General features: G+C 44.8%; 1 protein-coding gene across 1 annotated transcript; it reads left to right on the forward strand.

Annotated features, from left to right (window-relative positions):
• Window positions 1–642: 642 nt before the first annotated feature.
• On the forward strand, window positions 643–16,928 carry lrrc9 (leucine rich repeat containing 9; the record flags this gene model as incomplete). The annotated part of the gene is made up of 32 exons (XM_083683478.1): window positions 643–699; window positions 898–1,116; window positions 1,411–1,551; window positions 1,687–1,750; window positions 1,851–1,921; window positions 2,581–2,763; window positions 3,065–3,220; window positions 3,408–3,616; window positions 3,770–3,901; window positions 4,287–4,466; window positions 4,891–5,008; window positions 5,114–5,249; window positions 5,398–5,538; window positions 5,735–5,859; window positions 6,019–6,204; window positions 6,524–6,643; window positions 6,750–6,941; window positions 7,328–7,453; window positions 7,600–7,740; window positions 7,891–8,068; window positions 8,290–8,510; window positions 8,719–8,841; window positions 8,992–9,122; window positions 9,237–9,345; window positions 9,547–9,686; window positions 10,279–10,415; window positions 11,044–11,261; window positions 12,714–12,782; window positions 14,674–14,799; window positions 16,025–16,202; window positions 16,543–16,708; window positions 16,889–16,928. 32 exons carry the CDS (start codon window positions 643–645, stop codon window positions 16,926–16,928), a joined length of 4,533 nt encoding a protein of 1,510 aa, XP_083539604.1.
• Between the last annotated feature and the right edge of the window lie 5,547 nt (window positions 16,929–22,475).

The raw sequence follows: 22,475 nt of genomic DNA on the forward strand, positions 1-22,475 counted from the left end.
TGAACATATACTTAGTAATACACTATTGGAATGGGTGCCTATATTTATCCCTGAGCAAAATAAACAAGAAAGAACGCAGACTTTGGTGCACAAATGACATTCACATTTAGATAGCTTGAGCTGTGGCGCCCTCCTGTGGCAGCTAAAAGTGCGAATAAAAAGTTCTCCCAAATTTCAAGATGGCTCCTGAGCAACGGAGACGCACCTCCCTGGAAACGGATTGATGACAAACATTGCCGGGGAATGGGGATGCCACTGCCACACAACAACTGAATCACATGGAACAGAAAAGGCAGCGATAATTTACTATAAAATGTCTTTACAACTTTACAGCGGACATATGACGTTAGTCAGCCTGAGCAGACACTGAACTCTGTGCAGCTTCATCAATGTAAGTACATCTGCTGTCTTTAGCTGAAAATGGCCAGTAACATGTTCGCTACCAAAGCAGGCTAACATTATCAAGCCGGTGCTTTTGCACCCCTAAATTGATGTTTTTGTTTCCTTGTCTCTCGAGTCATCCCACATGTTCTATGTTTGGTTACTTTATTTTTAGTTGCGCTATCAATATTTCTAAGTAAGTCAGTTGTTAAAGTACATTTTTCATGATTTGATTTTGATATTAAGCTTCACAGAAAAATTATGACACAGAGTGAAAAGCAAAGACATAATGGTGATGAGGACGTCGTCAAAGAATTGGTAAGTTTTGAACATAGGGTAAAATAAGTTAATACATTATTATTTGTGTGTCAACCATATAGCCTAGGCTACAGTAGCAACCTGCTTTTTTAATAAAGTTACTTCCTAAAACATAGTACACCAATGAATCATATGCCTGATTATTTTAACCTTTTCTACAGTAGGACATGTTGACAGCGCATTTCTGTTCCCCAACAGTGCATCGCCAATGGGGTGTCTTATGAAAAGATACCCCAGGAAGGTAGCAGCATCACATCCCTGGAGGTGTTCTTCTCCGGTTATCCACGTATGGTGGGTCTCTCCCTCTTCCCCAGGCTGTGTCAGCTCACAGTGGTGGGCCAGAACATCAGCCACATCCAGGGCATTGAGTGCTGCCCCCTGCTACAGGAGCTCTGGGTGGTAGAATGCCAGCTGACAGTAAGTGCCAGGTTTCTCATCATTCCACTACGCTGAAATCTGGGAGAGTTGTCAGAGTTTCTGAAACAGAATTATTTGGGGAATTTGTCTAAAATGTTGTTTATGTCTAAAATGTGTGATTGTCATTATTGATTGCTAAATTATCAGTTAAGACCTTTATAACAACTCAGTAAATATAATATTTAAAAAAATATATATTGTTAGTTTAATTGGTAATCATTTACAAAGATGAATGTGCACTAATGTTTTCCTCAGATTAAGAGTTTCTGATTAAGCTAGTACTGATTATTGCAGGGGATCTCTGGACTTCAGAATTGCATTCACCTACAGAAGCTGTACCTCTATGACAACCAGATCAGTGAGATTGAGAATTTGGAGTTACTTGTCAACCTACAGGTGCTGTGGCTTAACAATAACTTAATCACTCACATAGAGGTAGGTACATTTCTTCTCTCATATGTGTTTTATCTAAGGCTTTACAGCCATTTTCCATATCCCCATTGTTTGTTTTGATTGATTTTGTTGAAATAACCTAATTTGTAGAGATGTATTGTCTCTTTTTTTATAAAGGGACTGAACACTCTTCAAAACGTGAGAGAGCTAAACCTTGCTGACAATGATATTGAAAATATAGGTCGGTTGAAGGATCCTCTGCAGTGTCTTTAAAGATTGTGTCTTTGATTTACAGTACAGTAAAATGGGAATCATTAAATCATATATTCACTGTTTCACAGGGCATAGCCTTGATCCTAATATCAACCTTCAAAACCTTAATCTATCTGGGAACAAAATCAGCTCCTTTAAGGTAAGAAGGAAAACATGCTTACTTGATTATCAATTCATAGAAAGTTCTAATTCTGAACTTGCTAAATCTAAACTATAGTGATTGAATGGTCAATTAGAGGCTTGCTTCTCAGTCAAATACCTTGATTGCTTTACATTTATGATCATAATTCACAGAAACCTTTATCCTACTCTACAATGTAGAAATCAGTCACCCAAGAACCAATCATCTGTGATTGGTTGTCAGTCTCATACTGTTGCTCTCAATTTTCTGGGTCTCTTTGTTTGACTTTAAAATATCTGATTACAGTCTTAGCATTTTCTGACAAGGATCAACTGATTTTAAGTGTTGTTCAGTTCATGGAAACCTTTCTTTCTTTCTTATTGTGATTTAACTTGTATCCCTTAGTTGCCTGCGCATGAAAAAAAGAGGAAATGAAAATAACACTCCTGGGCTTTTCTAACAACACAAACACAGTCATTTTCTCTGTGAGGAGTGGGCATATTGAGTTTCATGAATTGCATGTGTCCAATTTGAGACTTTTGTACTGTGCAATCAATAAGGCAAGGTCAGACCTCACTAGACTAGGACCGACTCTATCTGTGTACTGTCTGCTGAAACCTTAGAGAAATCCCCCACTAACAAACAAGTCTGCACATTGTGTTATTCTGGTGGAACAGGAGCTGACCCTCCTGGCTTCCCTGCCCCGTCTAAGAGAGCTGGGTCTGAAGGATCCCCAGTCAAGCCCCAACCCAGTATGCCTGCTGTGTAATTATGCCACCCACGTGCTGTACCACATGCCAGGCCTCCAGCGGCTTGACACCTATGATGTCTCCAGCAAGCAAGTGAAAGACGCAGCAGAGGTACAGTTGGGCCAGTGGTCCCTAGGGGTAACTACTGTAGTCCCCCGGGGTTAGATATTATCTACTACAGGGAGATTTCAGCATTTCAGGTCCATTCGTGTTCCACAGTTCCACAACTTACAGTATTCGTTCCCTCAACACTGACTTAATGATGCTCAGTGACTGCATTTCTTAATTATGTTCTTTGTATTGTGATTGCCTGAAAAACGATGCTAGTACAGTACTGTATGAATAATGAGGTTCCGTTGCATGTACTGTCGTGTATTATTTGGTTATGTAATACACTGGGTACACCTCCCAGTCTACAGTGATGAAGAAGATGATGTACTACAACATGCGCGTGCGGACAGCCCAGCGTAACCTGGCAGAGACCCAAACCAATCTTCTGGAGAGCAAGAGGACTCTCCTACAGATCCCAGAGGATCGCATCAGAGCTCTTAATTACGCCCTCAAAAACGTAAGTTTAGCTACTACATCTGCAGAAAGGAAGGCCTATGTGAGTGTGTTATTATCCAAGCCCTCAAAAACTGTGGATGATGATATACAAGAGTGAGCCACGTGACATTTTTAGAACGTCCTTAAAGCTTTATGCTACGTTTAGGTGGATGTTAACATTCATGATACTACATTTCGTACATTAACAGCTTGAATGTGAGCTGTCAGAAGTTCAGGCCGTGTGCAGGAAGTCTGCACGTACCTGGGAGGACGGACCATCTCCTCTGAGTGAAGGGTCAGGGGACCGCAGTGACACCCCTGCTGACATCAACTGGGACTCCGGCCTGGAGCACAAGATCCTCTGCAAACTGGACGCTCTGAAGGAGAGGTTGAAACTGTGGAACAGGAGGCTGGAGGAGTGAGTGTTTGTATTGGAGCAGCAGATTAGACCCAAGAGAGAGAGTTAAAATGGGCTAAAATAAATGATTTACCATTATTGTGTAGGCATGAGATTTTATTGGCCCTGAGATTATTAAGTGTGAAAGAAGTGCGTCTTCCTCCGGTTTTGCAGGATCGAGTCCTGGTACCAGCGGGACTTGGCCCAAGCCACCAAAAGAAACGAGATGATGGTCCATTTCCTGTTGATGGAGCTGGAGACGGTTGGCAATATTCGGTTTGAAGAGGGCTGCACCACAGACCCCTGGTACTTAGTCTGAGATACATTACCCCCCTACCACTGTTATGTCATAATGACAGTGTCTTTTGCATTTTCATTTTCCTGCCAATGGTTTACATAATAGTGCCACTTATCCAGGCACAGTACATTACTCCTACAAGGAAACCATACATATAATTACCATGTCGATGATTAATCACATACCGCTGCTAATTCTATGTTCTATGTAAATACCAATAAACGAGAGCAAAGGCGCGCAGTAAGTACTCCATGGCTGTAACACTGTAGTTACTCTGGCATCAGATTTATTCAACGCGAACTGTGTAACCCCACATTTGTCTGAGGTAACTTCCATTGTTTTGCAGCCTTGACTGTGCCCCGATTTTTTTGTGTGTCTTTGTAATCCCAATAGGTTCATTTCCTGTTATGATCTCCTCCTGTCTCGTTTCTGTGCGTGGGACTACAAGGCTCATGGCATCACTGGCATCAAGATCAACCGTATAATCCGCATCCACAACCGTGCCTTGCGGCTTCGCTTCGAGGACAAGCTTCATACCCTGTTGGCCAGCGAAGAGTCTGCAATGTTCTCACAGTGAGTGCCCCTGAGCCGGTAGGGTTTCACAGTGTCTCTCTCCTCTCCACCCACCCCTCCTCTCTCCACCCACCCGTCCACCCTCTTTTACACTCTGATTCAATTCAATTGAAATAAATATGAATTTATTAATCCCCAAGGGGCAATTGGGGGTTATTGTCAGTGCAGGCAACACTAATCCACATACATACGATAATCCACAATACAACAAAATCCACATAAATCCAACAATCCACAGTACAACAATACTCCACATCAACATAGCTACATATAGCACGCAACATCAACAAAGTTCAGACATCCACATCCCTTACAGACAAGGTACTGTAAACGGCAAGACCTGGCTGTTTTTAATCCTGTCGGTGGACAGCAGCTACAGGACATCTGTTTGTGTTTGACGTAACTGAACCTTATATTTGTGCAGGAATTACAAACGCTGGCTGGAGTACCTGTTCTATGTGTCCGACCCTGAGAGAACCAGTGAGAAGAACGAGATCTTGCACATTCCAGAGGACGGGTTTAAAACAGCAGAAATATATATGGTGCGTTGTTTGTATTGTTCTGTTCTTGAAATTTTAGATTATACCTGACGGTAGTGTCTTTGTGTTCGTTACTGAGATTATATGTTGTGTTTGTGATTGTGCCAGACCCTGGGCAGAGAGAGAGCTGTACCATTATCCAACAGTCTGAGTGTGACTGACAGGCCCAGGATTGAGCACATGCAGCACCAGGCCGGCCAAGGCAGCACCAAGCAGGCCATAGACCCTCTCCCTTTCAGACACGGTCTCTATGCTCCTATTTACGACAGACATCTCATCCTTTCACAGAAATTACCACAGTTTGTTAGTTTGTAATGAAGCCTTTATGTTTTTCACAGGATATGTGGTAGGGAAAACAATGTCACTATACTAACAGTCTTCAATGTTTTCAGGTCAAATCATTGTGTCCAAAGTGTTCCTGGGCCGCAGCTTCCCCATTCGAGAAGGAGAGCCAGTGGACACCAACAGCTACCCCAAAGCCCACTCTGTGTACCGCAATATGAGCCAAGAGCAGGGCGTTAAAACAAGCGGAGGTAACTGTATTTTACAATGTCACTGGTGCAAGATTTAAGCATCATCTGAGCAGATTATGTTATGTTTTCGAATCTGCCAGCTTTTAGGGGAATGTAATCCTCAAAGTAAATCCTATACGCTTGATATAAAGTGGGAAAGTAAACATTTTCCTATTCAATCTTCTGTTTGACCAAGACAAAGCTTGTTTTCATACAGAGAGGCCCTGCTCCTCCAAAACACACAGCGGTTGTGAGTGCAGTCTCAGACAGAGCCAATGGTTTGTGTTTGACCATGAGCTTGTCCTGCCCGAATACCTCATCGACTTTGAGTACATCACCCAGGTACAGTGAAAAGAAATTGTATTTTGGTGTTCACTTGATTTGAATATTTTCAAATGTCCTGTCAAAAGTTCTGGGTCGACTTTATTTTGTCCCTATACAGTATATGTTTGTTAACCCGCCAATCACGCCTCTGTCCTCTGGGATGTTTCCTCCTATCAGGACCAGGCCCAGCCTGCGTTCCCTGAGCCTAGCACAGACACTGACGACCCCCCTCCCAACCATATCAACCTTGATGAGGAAACGCTGAACATGGAGCCCAAGCTCAAACCGCGACCAAAGATGCTGAGTCTGGACGAGAAGACCTTGCTTAACGTGGCCAGAGCCAACGTCCTCAGTCAGATCACAGTAAGGGTTCCGTTAGGAACTGACAGTTTGAAACTAACAAAGATGTCCATAAGCTGGTATTCACCGGCACTCTGCATAATCGTCATCTTTTGGTACACAGAAACAGATGCAGATAGGAAGGGACGAGGGAAGGAGGGAGGAAGGGTGGGGTCCCTCTAATGATTGGCATGATTATGGGTGTTATATCTACATTATAACAGATAATAAGAAATAACAGACAATAAGACTCATTGGATTGAGCACTGACATCCTCTGTCTTGTGCCCGCCCCCCCCCCCCCCACCACCCCCCTTTGTTTGTTTATTCTTCCTGGGTCAAAGGTATTGAATCTCCATGGCAACAGTCTAAATAAGCTGAAAGAGATCTCGCGCCTCACGGCCCTGCGGCGGCTGACCATCAGCTTCAATGAGTTCACACACCTCGATGACATCTCCCACATGGTCAGTGTTCATGGCCAGACCATTGACCATTGATCCTTCAGCTGTTGATTAATGACACTAAACTGAGAGCGCTCCATGTGTTCCTTGTGCTGCTGCGATTCCGCAGCCTAACCTGGAGTTTGTGGACGCCAGCTACAACCACCTTGTGACCCTGGAGGGGCTGAGAGGCTTGTGGCGACTCAAACACCTGGACCTGCGCTGGAACCAGCTGACCCGGGCCAGGGAGGAGACCACCATCCTCCGAAAACACACCCCTGCCTTGTTGCGACTGGACACCCGCCACAACCCCTGGCACAGGGTAATACTGTACGCTCAATAGGAGAGCGTACCATCACCGGCCCTGATAACAGGATAATGGTCTTTTACATTTACATATATTACATTATTACATTTATGGCATTTAGCAGACGCCTTTATCCAAAGCGACTTACAACAAATACATTTGACTAAGTAAGGGAATCATCTATCCATCAGTCATCATAAGAAAAATTAATCTATGCTAGGACCAAGGGCTATTGGCAGTCACAATGCTAGAAGAAAGGAAGATTTTAAAAATGTATTTACAGGAGAGAAACGTGCACAGGGGGGTATAGTGGGGATGAGTGAGTCCTCACCAACAACAACCTGCACACAAGTCAAGGACCATAAGGCTCTGTGGTAATGTAGCTGTTGTGTTTGTTCCAGCCCGAGGCAGTGAGGATGACTGTACTGGGACGTCTCATCACCCTCACACACTTGGATGACACACTGGTGACAGAGGAAGAGGCAGGCGCCGCTGTTCATATGGCCGCCGGCTCCAGAATCAACCAGGTAGGAGACACTCATTAATGATCTGTTGCATTAAGTTACGTGCCCTAGTGTCACTGGACAAGCTGGCATACTCTGTGGAAAAGCCTGGTGTGCTCGCTGTGCAGAGCGCCTAACTCGTCAGTCATTGGTTGACACTGTGGCCACAGGCGTCTCTCCTGGCCCGCTCCCGGACGGACAGTGAGCGCCCCCGCAGTCTCAGCCTGCTCTCAGCGGCCCAGCTGCTGTATCAGCTCAGCCCAGCACCCTGGGACCTCACTGGAGACCTGGAGCCAGGCTGGACCACCAAGGTGAACTGCCAATAGCCCCAGCATACACAACCACAACCAATCCAGGGGCGCAGGAACAGTGAACACAAAGTTCAAATGTTAGATCTGCATCTGCGGATACGAGTGCAGTCTTTTGACGTGCTGTAATGGTGACCTTTGACCTCTGACCAGATCACAGCCCTCAACCTTGACAGCCAGAGGCTCTCCAGGCTCGCCAACCTGGACAAGCTGGTCAACCTGCGCTGGGCCTCCTTCAATGATAACGACATCTCTAAAGTGGAGGGTCTGGACAGCTGCCAGCATCTAGAGGAGCTGTCCCTGAACAATAACTGTATCTTTAAACTGGACGGTCAGTCTGAATACCAATGGTCCTGACGTGACAGTGAAAAGTTTAGCATTGTCACAGATCTGTTATGAAATGGAAAAGATAACAAGTTCTCTTGGTTATGAATCAACACAGAGTCTAATTCTTCTCGGAGGAGAATCATGTGGACTGTATTTATTATTGATTGGAGAATAATATCCATCAGAGAGGTATAAGATGACCCTCTTGTCTCTGTGTCCTTTCAGGGGTGTCCAAACTGCACCACCTCACTAAGCTCAGCGTGAACGGGAACCAGCTGTCCTCCCTGGACGGGGCGGTCCTGGACCGGCTGCCCAACCTGCACTTTCTGTCCGTGGAGAACAACTGTATTGCCTCCCTGTATGGCGTCCAGAGAGCCCGCTCCCTGTTCGAGCTGTATGTCGGCAACAACATCATCGTCACCACACGAGACATATACCATCTAAAGGTGAGCAGACTCATGACCCCCAAGCATTATAACGTGTTATTCCACCACATACAGCATAAAAGGTGAAAGTAGTCCCCCTGAATAAAAGTTATTCTAGGTCATCAGATATTGTCACTGCAGAGAGCAAAATCAGTTATGTATTTCTATTTTCCAAATCTTCTGTATTAAGGGACTAAAGTGATGCAACTGTGTGTATTGTATTTTCCAGGCATTGACAAATCTAATTATTCTGGATCTGTACGGGAATCCATTAGTGGACAAACTGGAAAACTACCGGATTTATGTGGTGTTCCACTTGCCTTCTCTTAAGGCTCTGGATGGGATTGCAGTGGTAGGTCATTCAGTAATCATTACAAATCAAATGGTTTTACCACTAGTGTCACCCTGCAAGTATAACAGTGTTGAATCAGACTCGTTCAGATGATTCGCTGCGTTTGCTGACTGAGAGAGACAGAGGTGATGACGCCTTTGTGTTCCGTAGGAATCGACGGAGTGCGAGAATGCCAAGGACGTGTTCGGTGGGCGCCTGACCCCTGACATGGTGGCGGAGAAGCTCGGACACTCCAACTACTCAGACATCGCAGACCTCAACCTGCAGTCCAGCGCCATCAGGTTATCACACCACTCAGCTAGAAGGGTACCTCAGTGAGGTATTGTGCTGTGCACCAGTCCGCAGGTTCAAGATACTAAAAAGGGGAGTTTGTAAGCTGTTCTTTCTCTCCCCAGGATGGTGGACCTGGCCCCAGCAGACCTGTTCCACAACCTGCGCAGTGTCAACCTGGAGCACAACAACCTCACCTCCTTCAGTGGCTTAGTCTACCTGCCCAATGTCAAGGTGCACCAACTGTTCTATGCAGTAGCTATGCATAGCAATTGGACAAACGGATCAGTGTGGACTTGGTGTTGTGGATTTCTCTCACAAGTTCATGTCACCCATGCCAAAATGTGACCTGTGTCAATAATTTGGACTCTCAAAATGTAGTGGTTGGTTTTTAATCATATCTGAAAAAATGTTTTCTGCTTTTCCTCCATTCAGGCCCTTTGTTTGAACTATAACCACATAGAGTCCATCCTACCCAGACAGAAGGCCCAGGCCCACCTGACTAACAGACAGATGCTGTACCACAAGGTGAACTCCAGTGGCTACGGCCAGCAGGGCCTAACCAAAGGCACCAGGTACCAGTAGCAACGTGACGTTTTTTTGGTTGTTATAATGTACGATGAGGAAATATTTTTACCACAATAATACAAAAAAAATGAATCAGTACAATATGGCTGACGATGCAATCTTATGTCTCACCCAATGAAATATGCATAACTGAATGAATACACACAAAAGGTTGTCAAAAGTAGGAATTATATAACATGCAAATATTTTTGGACAACACATTTTCAGTGCAATCTTGTTCTTGTAAGTATATTTCCATATTCTAGCCACTTGGGGGCAGCACCAACATATCTCCTATTACTGTACTATACTTAATAGCTCAGGCTCTTGCTTGTTGTTTAAAATGTAACAGAAAAAAAAACCTTTCACCAGTTATATAGAAACGAACAGAGTTTACACATAAAATAGAGAGCATATAAAAGAGGTATAAATTGGGAAGAGGGTTAGGGGGTCAAGCTTTTGTGCGGCCTGCCTGTGATTGCTGTGCACCTGTGCACCTGTGAGGAATGGCCTGCTAAATGGCGCGACAGAGAGAAAGTGCTGTTCATTCAGCCAGAGCTGGCTAACGCTTGAACCTCCCATTCTGTGTCCCTGTTTAAGGGAAGTGGGCCCTGGGGACAGCCTGGGGCCACTGATGGGCAGCCTAGAGGTGCTGCATTTGAGCCACAATGGCATCTCCAATATGACCAATCTGCAGCTCAGCAGGCTCACCAATCTCAAAGCACTCTTCCTCCAAGGTACGTGTCACATGTAACCCCCCCCTTCCCTCAGGATTCAAAGCCGGTGAAAAGTACAGTGCAGAAACTACAGTCGCCTTCAGACCTGTCCAGGTGGGAGATCAGACTAGAAGAAAATAAATGGCAATGGGCCACATAGGGAACAGGTAGCTTTTGATGACATTTGATTGTGTTTTTCTGTAGGGCGGTAATTTGCCCTGCCAAACTGACCAAACTGTTCACATGATTTGCTTGCCATAAACCCAACAGGGTTGTCTGTTCATTACCCTGCCAAGACATATTTGTAGAAACGACCCTCAACATACAGGGTTCAGACAAGACTTCTAACAAATAGATGTATTTTTAGTGCAAGAAAAGCACTGTATGACCGTCACAAAACTGTTCACTATTTAGTTCAAGTTTTTCAGTTTTTCCATGTTTAGTAGTATAGTTGGATACCTGTAATTTAGTTATGGTTATAGGTTAGTTATTACATGCAAGGAGATAAATCAACACGTTAACAGCTTCCTACTGCAGTGGATGGTGTTAATGGAATAATAATGTTGTCCAACAATGCCAAACAGCTTATCGGTATAACAGGTATAGCCATGTATTTATCTAAGGATTACATCTCACCTCCTCTACCCAGGTAATGAGATCAGCCAGGTGGAGGGTTTGGATGGGCTGCATCGGCTCCGGGAGCTGGTCCTGGACCGGAACCGGATCAAGGCCCTGGGGGAGAACTCTTTCTTCGGCCAGGGTGTCCTCCTGGAGTTGCACCTAGCAGAGAACCGTCTCCGGGAGCTCAACCACCTCCAACCCCTCACCGAGCTGAGAAGGCTGTTCCTGGGCATGAACAAACTACAGGTACCCCTCCACCAGCAGTGGGCCTATGCTTCAACTGCATACCTGTGTCTGTTCTGCCTACACTGAGCTGTACAGTGTACTGACATAGTAAGAAATTCACAGTTTGGGGACTGATTTATCTCTTGATTTACCAAGGTCAAAGTCATCCCCTCTGTACTGTAGTTGTACTGTAGCAGTAATTCACTGCTAAATTATTTTTGATTCACTCATTATGCGCAAAGAATGGTTGGTGTTGAAGAATGTTTTTTTTTTTATTATTTTTTTTTATCAGCTACAGCTGTATTCGTTTTTTCAGTGTTTGCAAACTAAGGGGTGAAATATAGTAATCATGGATGGTTACCACCCCACTGTGGCATGTGTGGGGGGGTATTAAAGATAATCGACATTGATTGAAGGTCAGGGTTATATGTATGAAGACAGAGGGGAACAATCAACGTGGCGACGTGTAATCAGGACTCTCAACCCGTGGCACGTATCATTCTCACCCCAGGCGAGTGATTTGCACTTTGCCTGCCAGTTGTTTTTCTTTCTTCCTTAATCTTTCCTGTCTTCCAATTAAGACATGAAACGCAGCAATCATCCCAACGCACCACTCTGCGCAACGGGGGGGGGTTTGTGTGAGTCACGGACGACCCCGGTCACAGAACGTGTCGGAAGAGAGACACCCCTGCCCTCGTTTTCCGTGCGTGCTCTAACTCTCTCATGAGATTAATGAGAGATCACACGTGTAATCTCTCCCATCAGCTGCCCCCGTTGCTTCTCACAACATCAACATTATGATGAGGTTTGGCCCTAATGGGTACATCTCTGTGATTATTACACAGCATGCTATCACCGTCGGAAACAAGAAAAATAGAACAGGAATAGTTCAGTGAAATGTCCTTTTCTGATGGGTGCAGAAATTATACCACCTCTATCACAGCCTCTACCTCTCCCAATGTCAAGTGGACTGTAATAGGTTGGTAAAATGGAGGGAAAATGTAAAAGCATGAAACGGCACTGAACATATTGTTGTTGTGTCTCTTTTATATGTTTTTAGGGCATTTCTGCTCTACTGGAGAGAGACAGAAGAGATTGACATGACGGTTTTGTTGTAAGTCGCTTTGGATAAAGGCGTCTGCTAAATGCCATGAATGTAAATGTAAGGATAGGTGGGATGACATGCAGGATATGTTGATGGCTGGAATCTAACCAGGGACCTTGTAATATATGCCATTTAGTTGACGCTTTTATCCAAAGCGACTTACATTGCAGTGAGTGCATACATTTTTCAGTATACCGTATATGGTCCCAGCGGGAAACGAACCCACAACCTAAGCAATGTTCGCGCCATGCTCTACCAACTGAGCCACAGAGGACCACGTGATGGGACCTTGTGGTAATGTGGTATGTGCCTGAGTGTGCTACACCACTTACGCGCCCCAATATCTCTCTTTTCTCACTGTTCTGTAGGACATCTCCGAGCTGGACAAGCTGGAGGTCCTTCCATCCCTCATTGAGATGTCTGTCATTGGGAATCCTGTGAGTATCTTTTTAGGTTTTCCAAGGGTCACAAGGGTCATATATCTCACACACAAGCGACAATTACTGTATATCATCGAAGGATCCAGTGAATTTATCTACCCCCTCAGCTCACTGTAGTATAAACATTGTGAAAATCAATGTTCATTTGTATAATGTATCCCCAGTGTCTGCATTTTGCTACTTGTTCCGAGTCCTGACATCCCAAACCTGGCTGTTTATGGGCCTCTTTCCCACTTGCACACAATTCTCACACGCACGCACGCTCGCAGACAGACTCACTTTCACAGAAACGTTCACACTCACCTTCACCAGAAACCAAGACACCCAGTGTATCTCTGTAGTTCTAAATTAAGCGATTACATGATGGGCCTTCTGCTGTTGTGCCTCAAACTGGCCGGCATCAGAGTCAAATCCGCTGACCAAATGGCAGGGCCGTTATCAGACACTGTTGGCCTGGGTTCAGCTCCCATCTGGAGCCCTTGGATCAGGGCTCTGCAATGCCAGTACCCAGGGCTCGCCATCCATGGGGCCATGCTCAGCTGGGGCAGCTTGTTTACCCCATAGCCCCCATCCCCCCTTCCCTTCCCACAGGGGTCTTAATCCTGGCAGGAGGGAGAGCCAACGGCCGCCCCAGAGACAATACCTCCTGCTGTCAGCCGCATGAGATCACTGCTGCACCCATGTGTCCAGGCTATCTCTCCTCCCCTCACCTCAGCCCCACGGCTCCACAGCCCCAGCACCCTTCTCTGACCATAGGCAGATCCTGCTGGAACACGCAGGGCTCTGACTGACCACAGAGGATAGCTTTGTCCCCTGGCCAGGGGGAGCAGAGGGTGCCATCAGCTGGACATGGGGGAGGGAGAGAGCCAAGGGGGTTATATCAGCTGGGTCATTGGAAGATATGTGAACTCAGGAAGCTGTGGGACTCACAGCTCGCCACATGTCACATTGGGGCCAGTCCATGTCAGTGTTTTGGACAGGGCAACCTCCAGATTACCAGATTAACCAGAAATACATGACATAGTATGAAGAAACAAAACTCCAAGCCTCAGCTTCATGTTATTTGTCATCAGACATACTGTAGAGAACTGAAATTCCATACTGGCCGATACAATCTTCTAAAGGACGGGTTTGGAGGGTTCATGGGTGGCTTTTGAACATTGTTTTGGATTCCTCATATCTTAATCATAATCAGGTAGGACTTTGGTCCAAATCGGATTGGGGGTTTGGATTCTATTGAATATTATATATCAATCCCACAAAATGTAAATTACCAATTTGGGTACAATCAATCTGTTTCTCATGGATGAAACTATATTTCTACAAAATAATTATGCAGGGATACCTATCTTATCTGTTTCTAACTACAGAAACCATTTCAGAACAATCTGAGATGGTGGGTGTCATGGCTTGTTGATTTGACATGTAATGACACATTGGTCATCTCAGGACAGTCTTAAATCAGGTAGGGATAGGGTAAGGGTTAGATCAGGTAGGGTTAGGGTTAGATCAGGTAGAGTTAGGGTTAGGGTTAGATCAGGTAGGGTTAGGGTTAGGGTTAGATCAGGTAGAGTTAGGGTTAGGGTTAGATCAGGTAGAGTTAGGGTTAGGGTTAGATCAGGTAGGGTTAGGGTTAGGGTTAGATCAGGTAGAGTTAGGGTTAGGGTTAGATCAGGTAGAGTTAGGGTTAGGGTTAGATCAGGTAGAGTTAGGGTTAGGGTTAGATCAGGTATGGTTAGGGTTAGGGTTAGATCAGGTAGGGTTAGAGTTAGGGTTAGGGTTAGATCAGGTAGAGTTAGGGTTAGATCAGGTAGAGTTAGGGTTAGGGTTTTAAGGTAGAGATCCTTGGTTATATCATAGATCAAGGACGTTTGTTTTATTGTCCCAGGTGGCCAGACGCTCCCTTCACAGGCCAGCAGTGGTGCTACGCCTCTCCAGGCTGCAGGTTTTGGATGGGGTGATGGTCACCCTGGAGGAGAGGACCAGAGCAGAGCTCCTCTGCACAGAGGCCCAGGTGAGAGCTTAGAAACACTCACTAATCCACACACATGCCAACCTGTATCTAAATACTGGAAACTTCAGACCCTTTTCATTCATTCATATTTATTTATTTGGAGTTAAAATGATCAAATAGTGAGAGGAGATGTGATAGATAGCAGATAGCAGATAGAGACACAAATTCAATACAGAAGCGGGAAAAGCAGAGAGACATTTATGTTACTGTCCATTACCGTACCACTGGGTTGGTAAGGGCATTTCTCCTGCCGCGGTCTCAGGAGGAAAGGACACAGCTATCTCCATGCCCTTATGAGACTGACCTAAAAATCCACGAAGGCCTCATTTATGTTGAACCCAGTTAAAGGGCCATATCATGTCAGCTGCAATGCAACATGAAATCAAAGGAGCAGACAGAAAGAAAAAACCCAACAGCATCAACAAAAATAAAAGCAAGGATCAAACTCTCTCTCTCTCTCTCTCTCTCTCTCTCTCTCTCTCAGACTGTATCACTGATTTGATCTCCTCATAACGAGAAACTGGGGCAGTAATGCTCCTCCAGCGCTGAATTAAAAGCAGCCTAAGCCTGTCCAGTTCATCCTGCTGATTAGATGAAATGTGCCCGACCGATAATGCACCAATGGATTTGCCCCCTATTAGCCGGGTCAACCCGACCCCCTCTGCTCGTTAGGAGAGGATGTGGGAACAAGGGGGAGGCGGATAGCGGGCTTTCTCATTAACAACATCAACACAAAAAGCATCATCAACACCCCCCCCCCCCCCCCACCCCCCCTTGACCCCAAGCCCTCTCGTTTCAGGCTTATGCCTGCTCTCACTCGGTTTTTGTTTTCATTCAACCGTTGTTATTCTTATGGAGTGATCATTACCATCCTCCTATCTGATGTTTGCACATGAGAGACGGGGCAGCGATTTGATTACAGTCCGTACTGTAACTGCGAGTGGGTGCAGCAAAGACTAGCTACAGTACGCTGGGTTCAGCGAGGCAGTGCGGGAGGACAGAGATGCGGAGATGAATTGGTGAGGCTATTAGAGACTTAAACGGCCTTGCTGATGTGTCCCTGGGTGCACTTATTAGGTCATCCATTATACCACTCAAGATATCCTCTTATCGTCTGTGGCTCTGTCCTCTTCGGTGGTATTGGTGTGTTATTCCCTGACCCTCCCTCCCTCCCTCCCTCCCTCCCTCCCTCCCTCTCTCTCCCCCATGGCCCTTCTTCTCCCAGTGCCCGGTACCCCCTGGGGCTGGCCTGGACATGAACCTGCCTGGCCTGCTTCCTCTCATGTCCCGGGCTGCTCCTCTGAGAGGGACCAGTCTGAGTGGAGCGCTGCAGCACTTCCTGGGTCACGAGATCCTGCTGCCCAGCAACCTGGACGAAGCACTACCTCATGACACACCCAAACGTTAGTGCCCCGTCTCTCCCCCCCCCACACACACACACACACACACAGCACATCCATCCATATACAGTGCATCATGGTATCAGTGTTATCCAAACACCAACATTATGAGTAATGAGATAATAAACTTGTGTTTTATTAACCTCCATGAGAAGGGGAGCTGTCATATGTGGATAGCTGTTGACGGTTGACCAACTCAACAGTTCCGGAGAGCAGACGAGGTCTCTCTCTGTATGGGGATTCATTAGGCTGCGATTGCGATCTCCGCTCATCAGTGTTTGACACTCTTATCCCAGTGGCGAGACTTTAATCCACGGAGCTGTGTTCACTCCGCCCATCTCAGACAAGAAGCAAAAGCACAGCAGCGCTGCCACCCATGCCCGCAGTGCCCAAGCAGAGATGACCTTTCGGCAGATCCGAGGAGCGGCGAGCACCCTGCAAAACACGGGCCTCCTTCCCAATGGACACAGGGTCCTTGTCACCTACCCCAACCAAGAACAGGACATCAGGTATACAGTCGCAATGCTCTCAGACACGCGTGTCGTAGCTCATCCTATTGCAGATGCCTCTGCTTTTTTTCTATTGCAGGTTGCTCTTTGTGTGGCTGTCCTGCTTGCCTATACGTGTCAGAGATCAGTGTTCTGGAGGATACGCTGCGAGCCTTACCCGTGCATACTGTTCTGTTTCAGGTTCCAGAGTAATAGTGCTCCTAAACCGCCTCCCATGTAGCACTCCAGAGGGTTGTGGCAGAGGAGAGGGGAGCACTACCGAGGGTGCTACGAAGTGGAACACTGTGTGGGTCACTCCGGTGTGTGTCACTGCACACACAGCAGAGTATGAGTGGGGAGAGTGGTCCAGCTCAGCTCTGTAGCTCCAAACTGTAGATTTGAGAGGTGTATATAAATGATTGTGTCGAATATTTTTTTTGTCAGACAAAATGTGAAAACAAGGATTGCCGTGGTCTTTGTCTTGTACGTTATGAATATGTTTATAGGTCAATTTATGCTGCTGTTTTGAATTTTACTTTGACAAACACTCAACTTCACAGAGCGTGAAAGTATCTCGTGATCCTTGAAGAGAGCTACATTGTATATGCTAGTGTTATGACATGAATATCTGCCCTTTTCAACCCACAACTGTTTGTGCTCTATCCACAGTAATTCATTTCATACTGTGCGGTTCGGAGTCATGTCTGTTGTACTAGCATCCTCTTCCCTCCGAAAAAAAAAAAAGAAGAAAAAAAAGGAAAAAACACAGCCACACATGCAAGGGAGTGTGAGACTGGCATGTTGTCGGGTCAAATGGATCCCCAACAAGTGGATAATCCAGCTTTAGCACACCTCTCTATGGACAATAATCTGCAGTCACTCAGATGGAGCCATAATCTTGAATGAGGTCCAAATGGATTGCAGAGATCTGTCAGTTTCAGCATGTTAGCCTCTTATAAAAGGCCCACTATGATCCCCTCCCTCTGATAGGCACATCTCATGTACTGTAACTGGAAATAAACCAGTCATCTCTTATCCCACTAGGTGATGATAGGTTCCCATCACCCCGTGTGTTCATTTACTACTATATTGGTCTCGCCACCAGCAACAGTTCTGGTTCTGAGAGGTACATTTGCACTGAATTGGGTAATCACATTTGTAATGTACAGTAGAGCTGTGCGCCTCGCTTATAATGCAAAACCAACGGAAGGTGAAAGTGTTTGGTTTCCACTCAGCGATGTCCTTGTGACCACTAGGTGTCCCCAGTGCTCCACGATCCCATCCTTCACTTGACCCCATCGTCAGTCCATTGTAGAATGTCTTCCCTTCCACTGAGTAACACTACTGATTCAAGGCCATGTTCAGTCAAGTCACCTGTACAGCCATGGCCTGGCTTATGCTGCCAAGCTAACACCACCTGTTCCAAACGTATCGAGCAGCAACCAGTTCCAGCTAAAGTGAAAGGCTTTCACCCCAAAGAGCTCCCCTAATGCATGTACTTAACTTCCCTTAATTTGTGTTAACTCCCAGCATTAAGCAGGGCTAATGACTGAGAGAGTGAGTGCACTGTCATTACCTTCCTCTGCCTGACATCAAATAGCAGCTGATGGGCACCCACTGAAAAGCACAGTAATGCACAGATTTGGGGCTTGATTAGAGTGCTCTAATGCATTAGATAATTACATATCATACATTTGTGTACAGTATGTGTACTCTATGGATATGGGATAAATGTAATGTTTGCTTTGGTTTGTGTGTGAGTACATGGGCCTAGGCCAATATAATAAGTCAAATGCATACAGTGCATGAACTGTATGTTTGTTACTTGCATATATATATATATATATAAATATATCAGTCAGTATTTTTAGCATTAAAATGAAATTAGCATAAAGATTGTGAATAATTCATTCGTCTTGAGTGAGCCCAGATGCACTTGGCTGTCATCTCCCCCTCTCTCTCTCCCCTTTCTCCATCTCTTCTCGCGCACTACTCTCTCTCTCTCTTTTTTTCTCTCTCTCTCTCTCTCTCTCTCTCTCTCTCTCTCTCTCTCTCTCTCTCTCTTTCTTTCTTTCTTTCTCTCTCTCTCTGTCTCTGTCTCCCTGTGAGAGGAGCACATGGTTCATAGCTGGTTTAATGGGATGGAATGTGACAGGTTATGTTTTCATCTGCCTGATATGGAGCCCAGCCTGGGAGGGAGGGAGGGAGGGAGAGGGAGGGAGGGAGAGGGAGGGAGGGAGGGAGAGTGGGTCTCTACAACCATAGTCTAGGTTTATCAAGAGATGTTTGCGCTTGTTGTGAATCAGTTAGCGATAATGCCTTATCCCCCCACCCCGCCACCACACATGCACACACACACACACACACACCCACACCCACCCACCCACACACACTCACCCACACTCACCCACACACACACACACACACACACACACACACACACACACACACACACACACACACACACACACACACACTCACTCTGTATGGGGCCATTACTACTGGTCCACTGACTCCCTACATTCTGCTGTGTCTGTGCATTCAGAGTACCATTAGCCCAAGACTCTGTGAATAATTGCTGAATGGTCCATGTTTTCTGTGCTATCTACTCAGGTTCCAGTGTGGGGGGTTGGGGGTTGGTGTTCTGGTTGAAATGAGAGGGTTGAGGAAGTTAATAGATGTTTAAAGCCAATCACCAGATACAGAAAATATACTGTATATAGACTTTTTAAGAATTGAAAAAAAATATCACATCAAATTCAATACAATATTGTTCTCTGTTCTCTCTAATGCAGGATATTATATGAGGAAAAATAGTCTACAGGTCCGTACCTTTAGCAGCTTTGTGTAATGTGTGCAGAGGTTGTAGAGGTTACAATTACTGCAACATCAGTTTCCTTGGAATGGTTATTATGAAAATGAAATGGCCTTTTGCTCTGGCAATCAAGTGTTTTCTCAAAGCAGCATTATCGACATTCAAATGAATGTTTTCTCCAAAGGTACATGCACGTTAGTTTCTCAGCCCCACAAGCAAATACTCCATTCAAAAACAATCTTGCCATAATTCCCTCTCCAAAACCCTGACATTGTGTTATTGTTGTGGTTTGTCATTTCGCTGTAATTCATTTCCTGCCTGTCTCTCTGGAATCAAATAGAGGAAGGGGAGAGAAAGAGAATATAGACGCTGGATATAGTGAACGGGGTAATGACAACAAAACAGATAACTGAGTGATTCTCTTTCGATCCTGCTCAGAAAGTATGCCATGCTCTTATACTGTAGTAACAAAAAAAAAAGAAAAAAGAATAACAACTTAGTTGCTGTCTATTTTGTCTTCAGTTTGCAATATCGTCACTCCTTGGGGTTGATAACCTCATACAAGAATGCTTCTCTCTGTGCTAAATATCTTGACCAACATCACAAAATGGTTATTTATGTAAAGGAGCAATGAGATGTATATAATATTGCTCCATTGAGATGTCTATGTACTACATTTCTTGGGATCTCAGAGACGAACACAACAATCAGATATAGATTTTAAATGTGCACTCACAACCCTTACCAACGCTGGATCGTCCCACTAGGCCCTGCCACTTAACAGCATTCAGAATGGATGTTGCTCCTTTTCTGACCCTGAACCTGTATTTCATAAATTGATATCCATCAGCCAATCCATAAAAGACAAATTGGGAGAGGGGTATATGAGTCGCACTGTGGAAGGATTACAGCGTGTAATATGGGTTGTCGTGACTGCGGTGGGGTTTTTGTGTATTGTGTTTTACATGGGGCATAGATTGCTTTTTTCAAGATGACAAGAGAGCATAACCTCCTGCCCACCCCCCCCCCCGTCCCCGTCCCCTCAGCCTCCACCAACAACAATAACAACTGTAATCTCCTTTGCTCCAGATTACGATCTTTCTTTGTGTTGATATTTTAGCCTTTTTTTCTTGATCAATTCATGATCCTCCTCTTTGCCCTCCTCATTCCTCTCTCACCCAAATGGAACATTCTAGCATCTGGAGGGGCAAGACAAGCTGGACCGCAATCACTTTCATTATACTGAAATAATAAAAGGCGCTGATGATCTGCCCTTTTGTATTAAAAAGATAACAACAAGGAGTTAAAATGCAATATTAATATTGATAATCCCATGTATTTTTTTGGGGGGGGGGGTGAAGCTTTAGGAATGAAAGACACTGGCAAGTGCCAAGGTGGAAAAGGACTTGGGACAAGGAGCACAATCCCCATGTATTGTTTTATCTGGTGTAATTATAATTACAGCAAGGGATGTGCTTTTCATTGTTCTGGAGGGAAACAAACTGAGGTGGTAAATCCATTTGTTATCTGTGTGGCTTGGACCAAAAAACAATATAAGTATTTTTATTCGAATAATCCTATTTTTCCACTGAAAGTAAAGGGGTCATCCTTTATATTATATGACTTGTTTACTGCTTACATCTCAAGGAAAACAGATTTAATCAACTCCAGGTTATTGTGTTGACTCTCGTTACAGTAGCCCCAAAAAGAGAATACCTTATTATACATCGCATAGAGAGAGAGAGAGAAAAAACCCTATGCAATTTCCTGAGAATTACCTCTTTTACACCCCATGCAATTTACCTGAGAATTACCCTTTTACACCCTCCTTGATAATGGTGGTTAGATGGTGGTTCTCAACCTACCCTGTCTTGACCCCCTTGTACAGTAATTTCATTTTGCTGTGACAGGAAAATACCAATTGAAACATCAGGATTACATTTACATCAGAGCTCAGCCCCTGTCAAGTTAGTCCTTTATGAAAGGAGTTGCATTGTAGACGAGCTTTCTGACCATGAAGCAGCTAATATTGCTATTGTTGTGTCAAATAAGCTGCTGTTGGCTAGAGTATCCTGCTTACATAATTGATGCAGCCAGATGTTAGGGTCATGTTTGGGTTGAATTTCGTCATACATATACAGTAGGATTGTGTGTGTGTGTGTGTGTGTGTTTGCGTGCGTGCGTGTGTGTGTGTGTGTGTGTGTGTGTGTGTGTGTGTGTGTGTGTGTGTCCAGTGGGCTACACTGGGTTTTGTTATAGACATTTTGAATTGCATCCTCTCATATAACAAACGCTTTTAATAATCTTTCATCACTGATATCTGACATGATACTATCGGTAGTCCTATTATATTGGGAATTTTTGCATATACAATCATAATAAGTAACTATCGCGGGACTGCCTGGCTTTACAAGGCTCTACATATGGCATCAAATCTTTTCTCAAAAAGACACTCCAAAACTTCTGCCTATTGTGTCATTCAAATGGTATCACAAACGTAACGTAATTACTGTGGAAAGCATCCTCCACATCATCAGAATATGCAACATAGGAAGAGATGTAACTTTGTTAATTGTGAAATTCAGTTCAAGGATTTTGTTGTAAAAGTTAACACATTTATAAAGCCAATGTTAATGATTTGCTCTTGGAGAAAATAATAGCCTAGGTGAGAGGATATATTTATGCAGCAATTTTTTTTAAAATCTAAAAGTGAGATATATATCCCGTTAGAATCTGGTTAGTTTGTCGGAAAAGTCCTCATGCAATAAGAAGGTTGTCAGAATGATTTATATATATATATATCAAGGGGTGGGGAAGGGTGTTGTAGGAGGCGGAGTTTGCGGTCTGGACGTACTGTCACGCCCACCGGCACAGTCATTGGTCCAACGTGCCCAAGTCCGCCTATCGAAACGCACATCATCTTGTTGTGGTCAAGCTTGGTTAGCTAGCTAATGGTAGCTCGCTAGCTAACGT

Source organism: Argentina silus (assembly GCF_951799395.1).
Source record: "Argentina silus genome assembly, chromosome: 13".
Taxonomy (NCBI): Eukaryota; Metazoa; Chordata; class Actinopteri; order Argentiniformes; family Argentinidae; genus Argentina; species Argentina silus.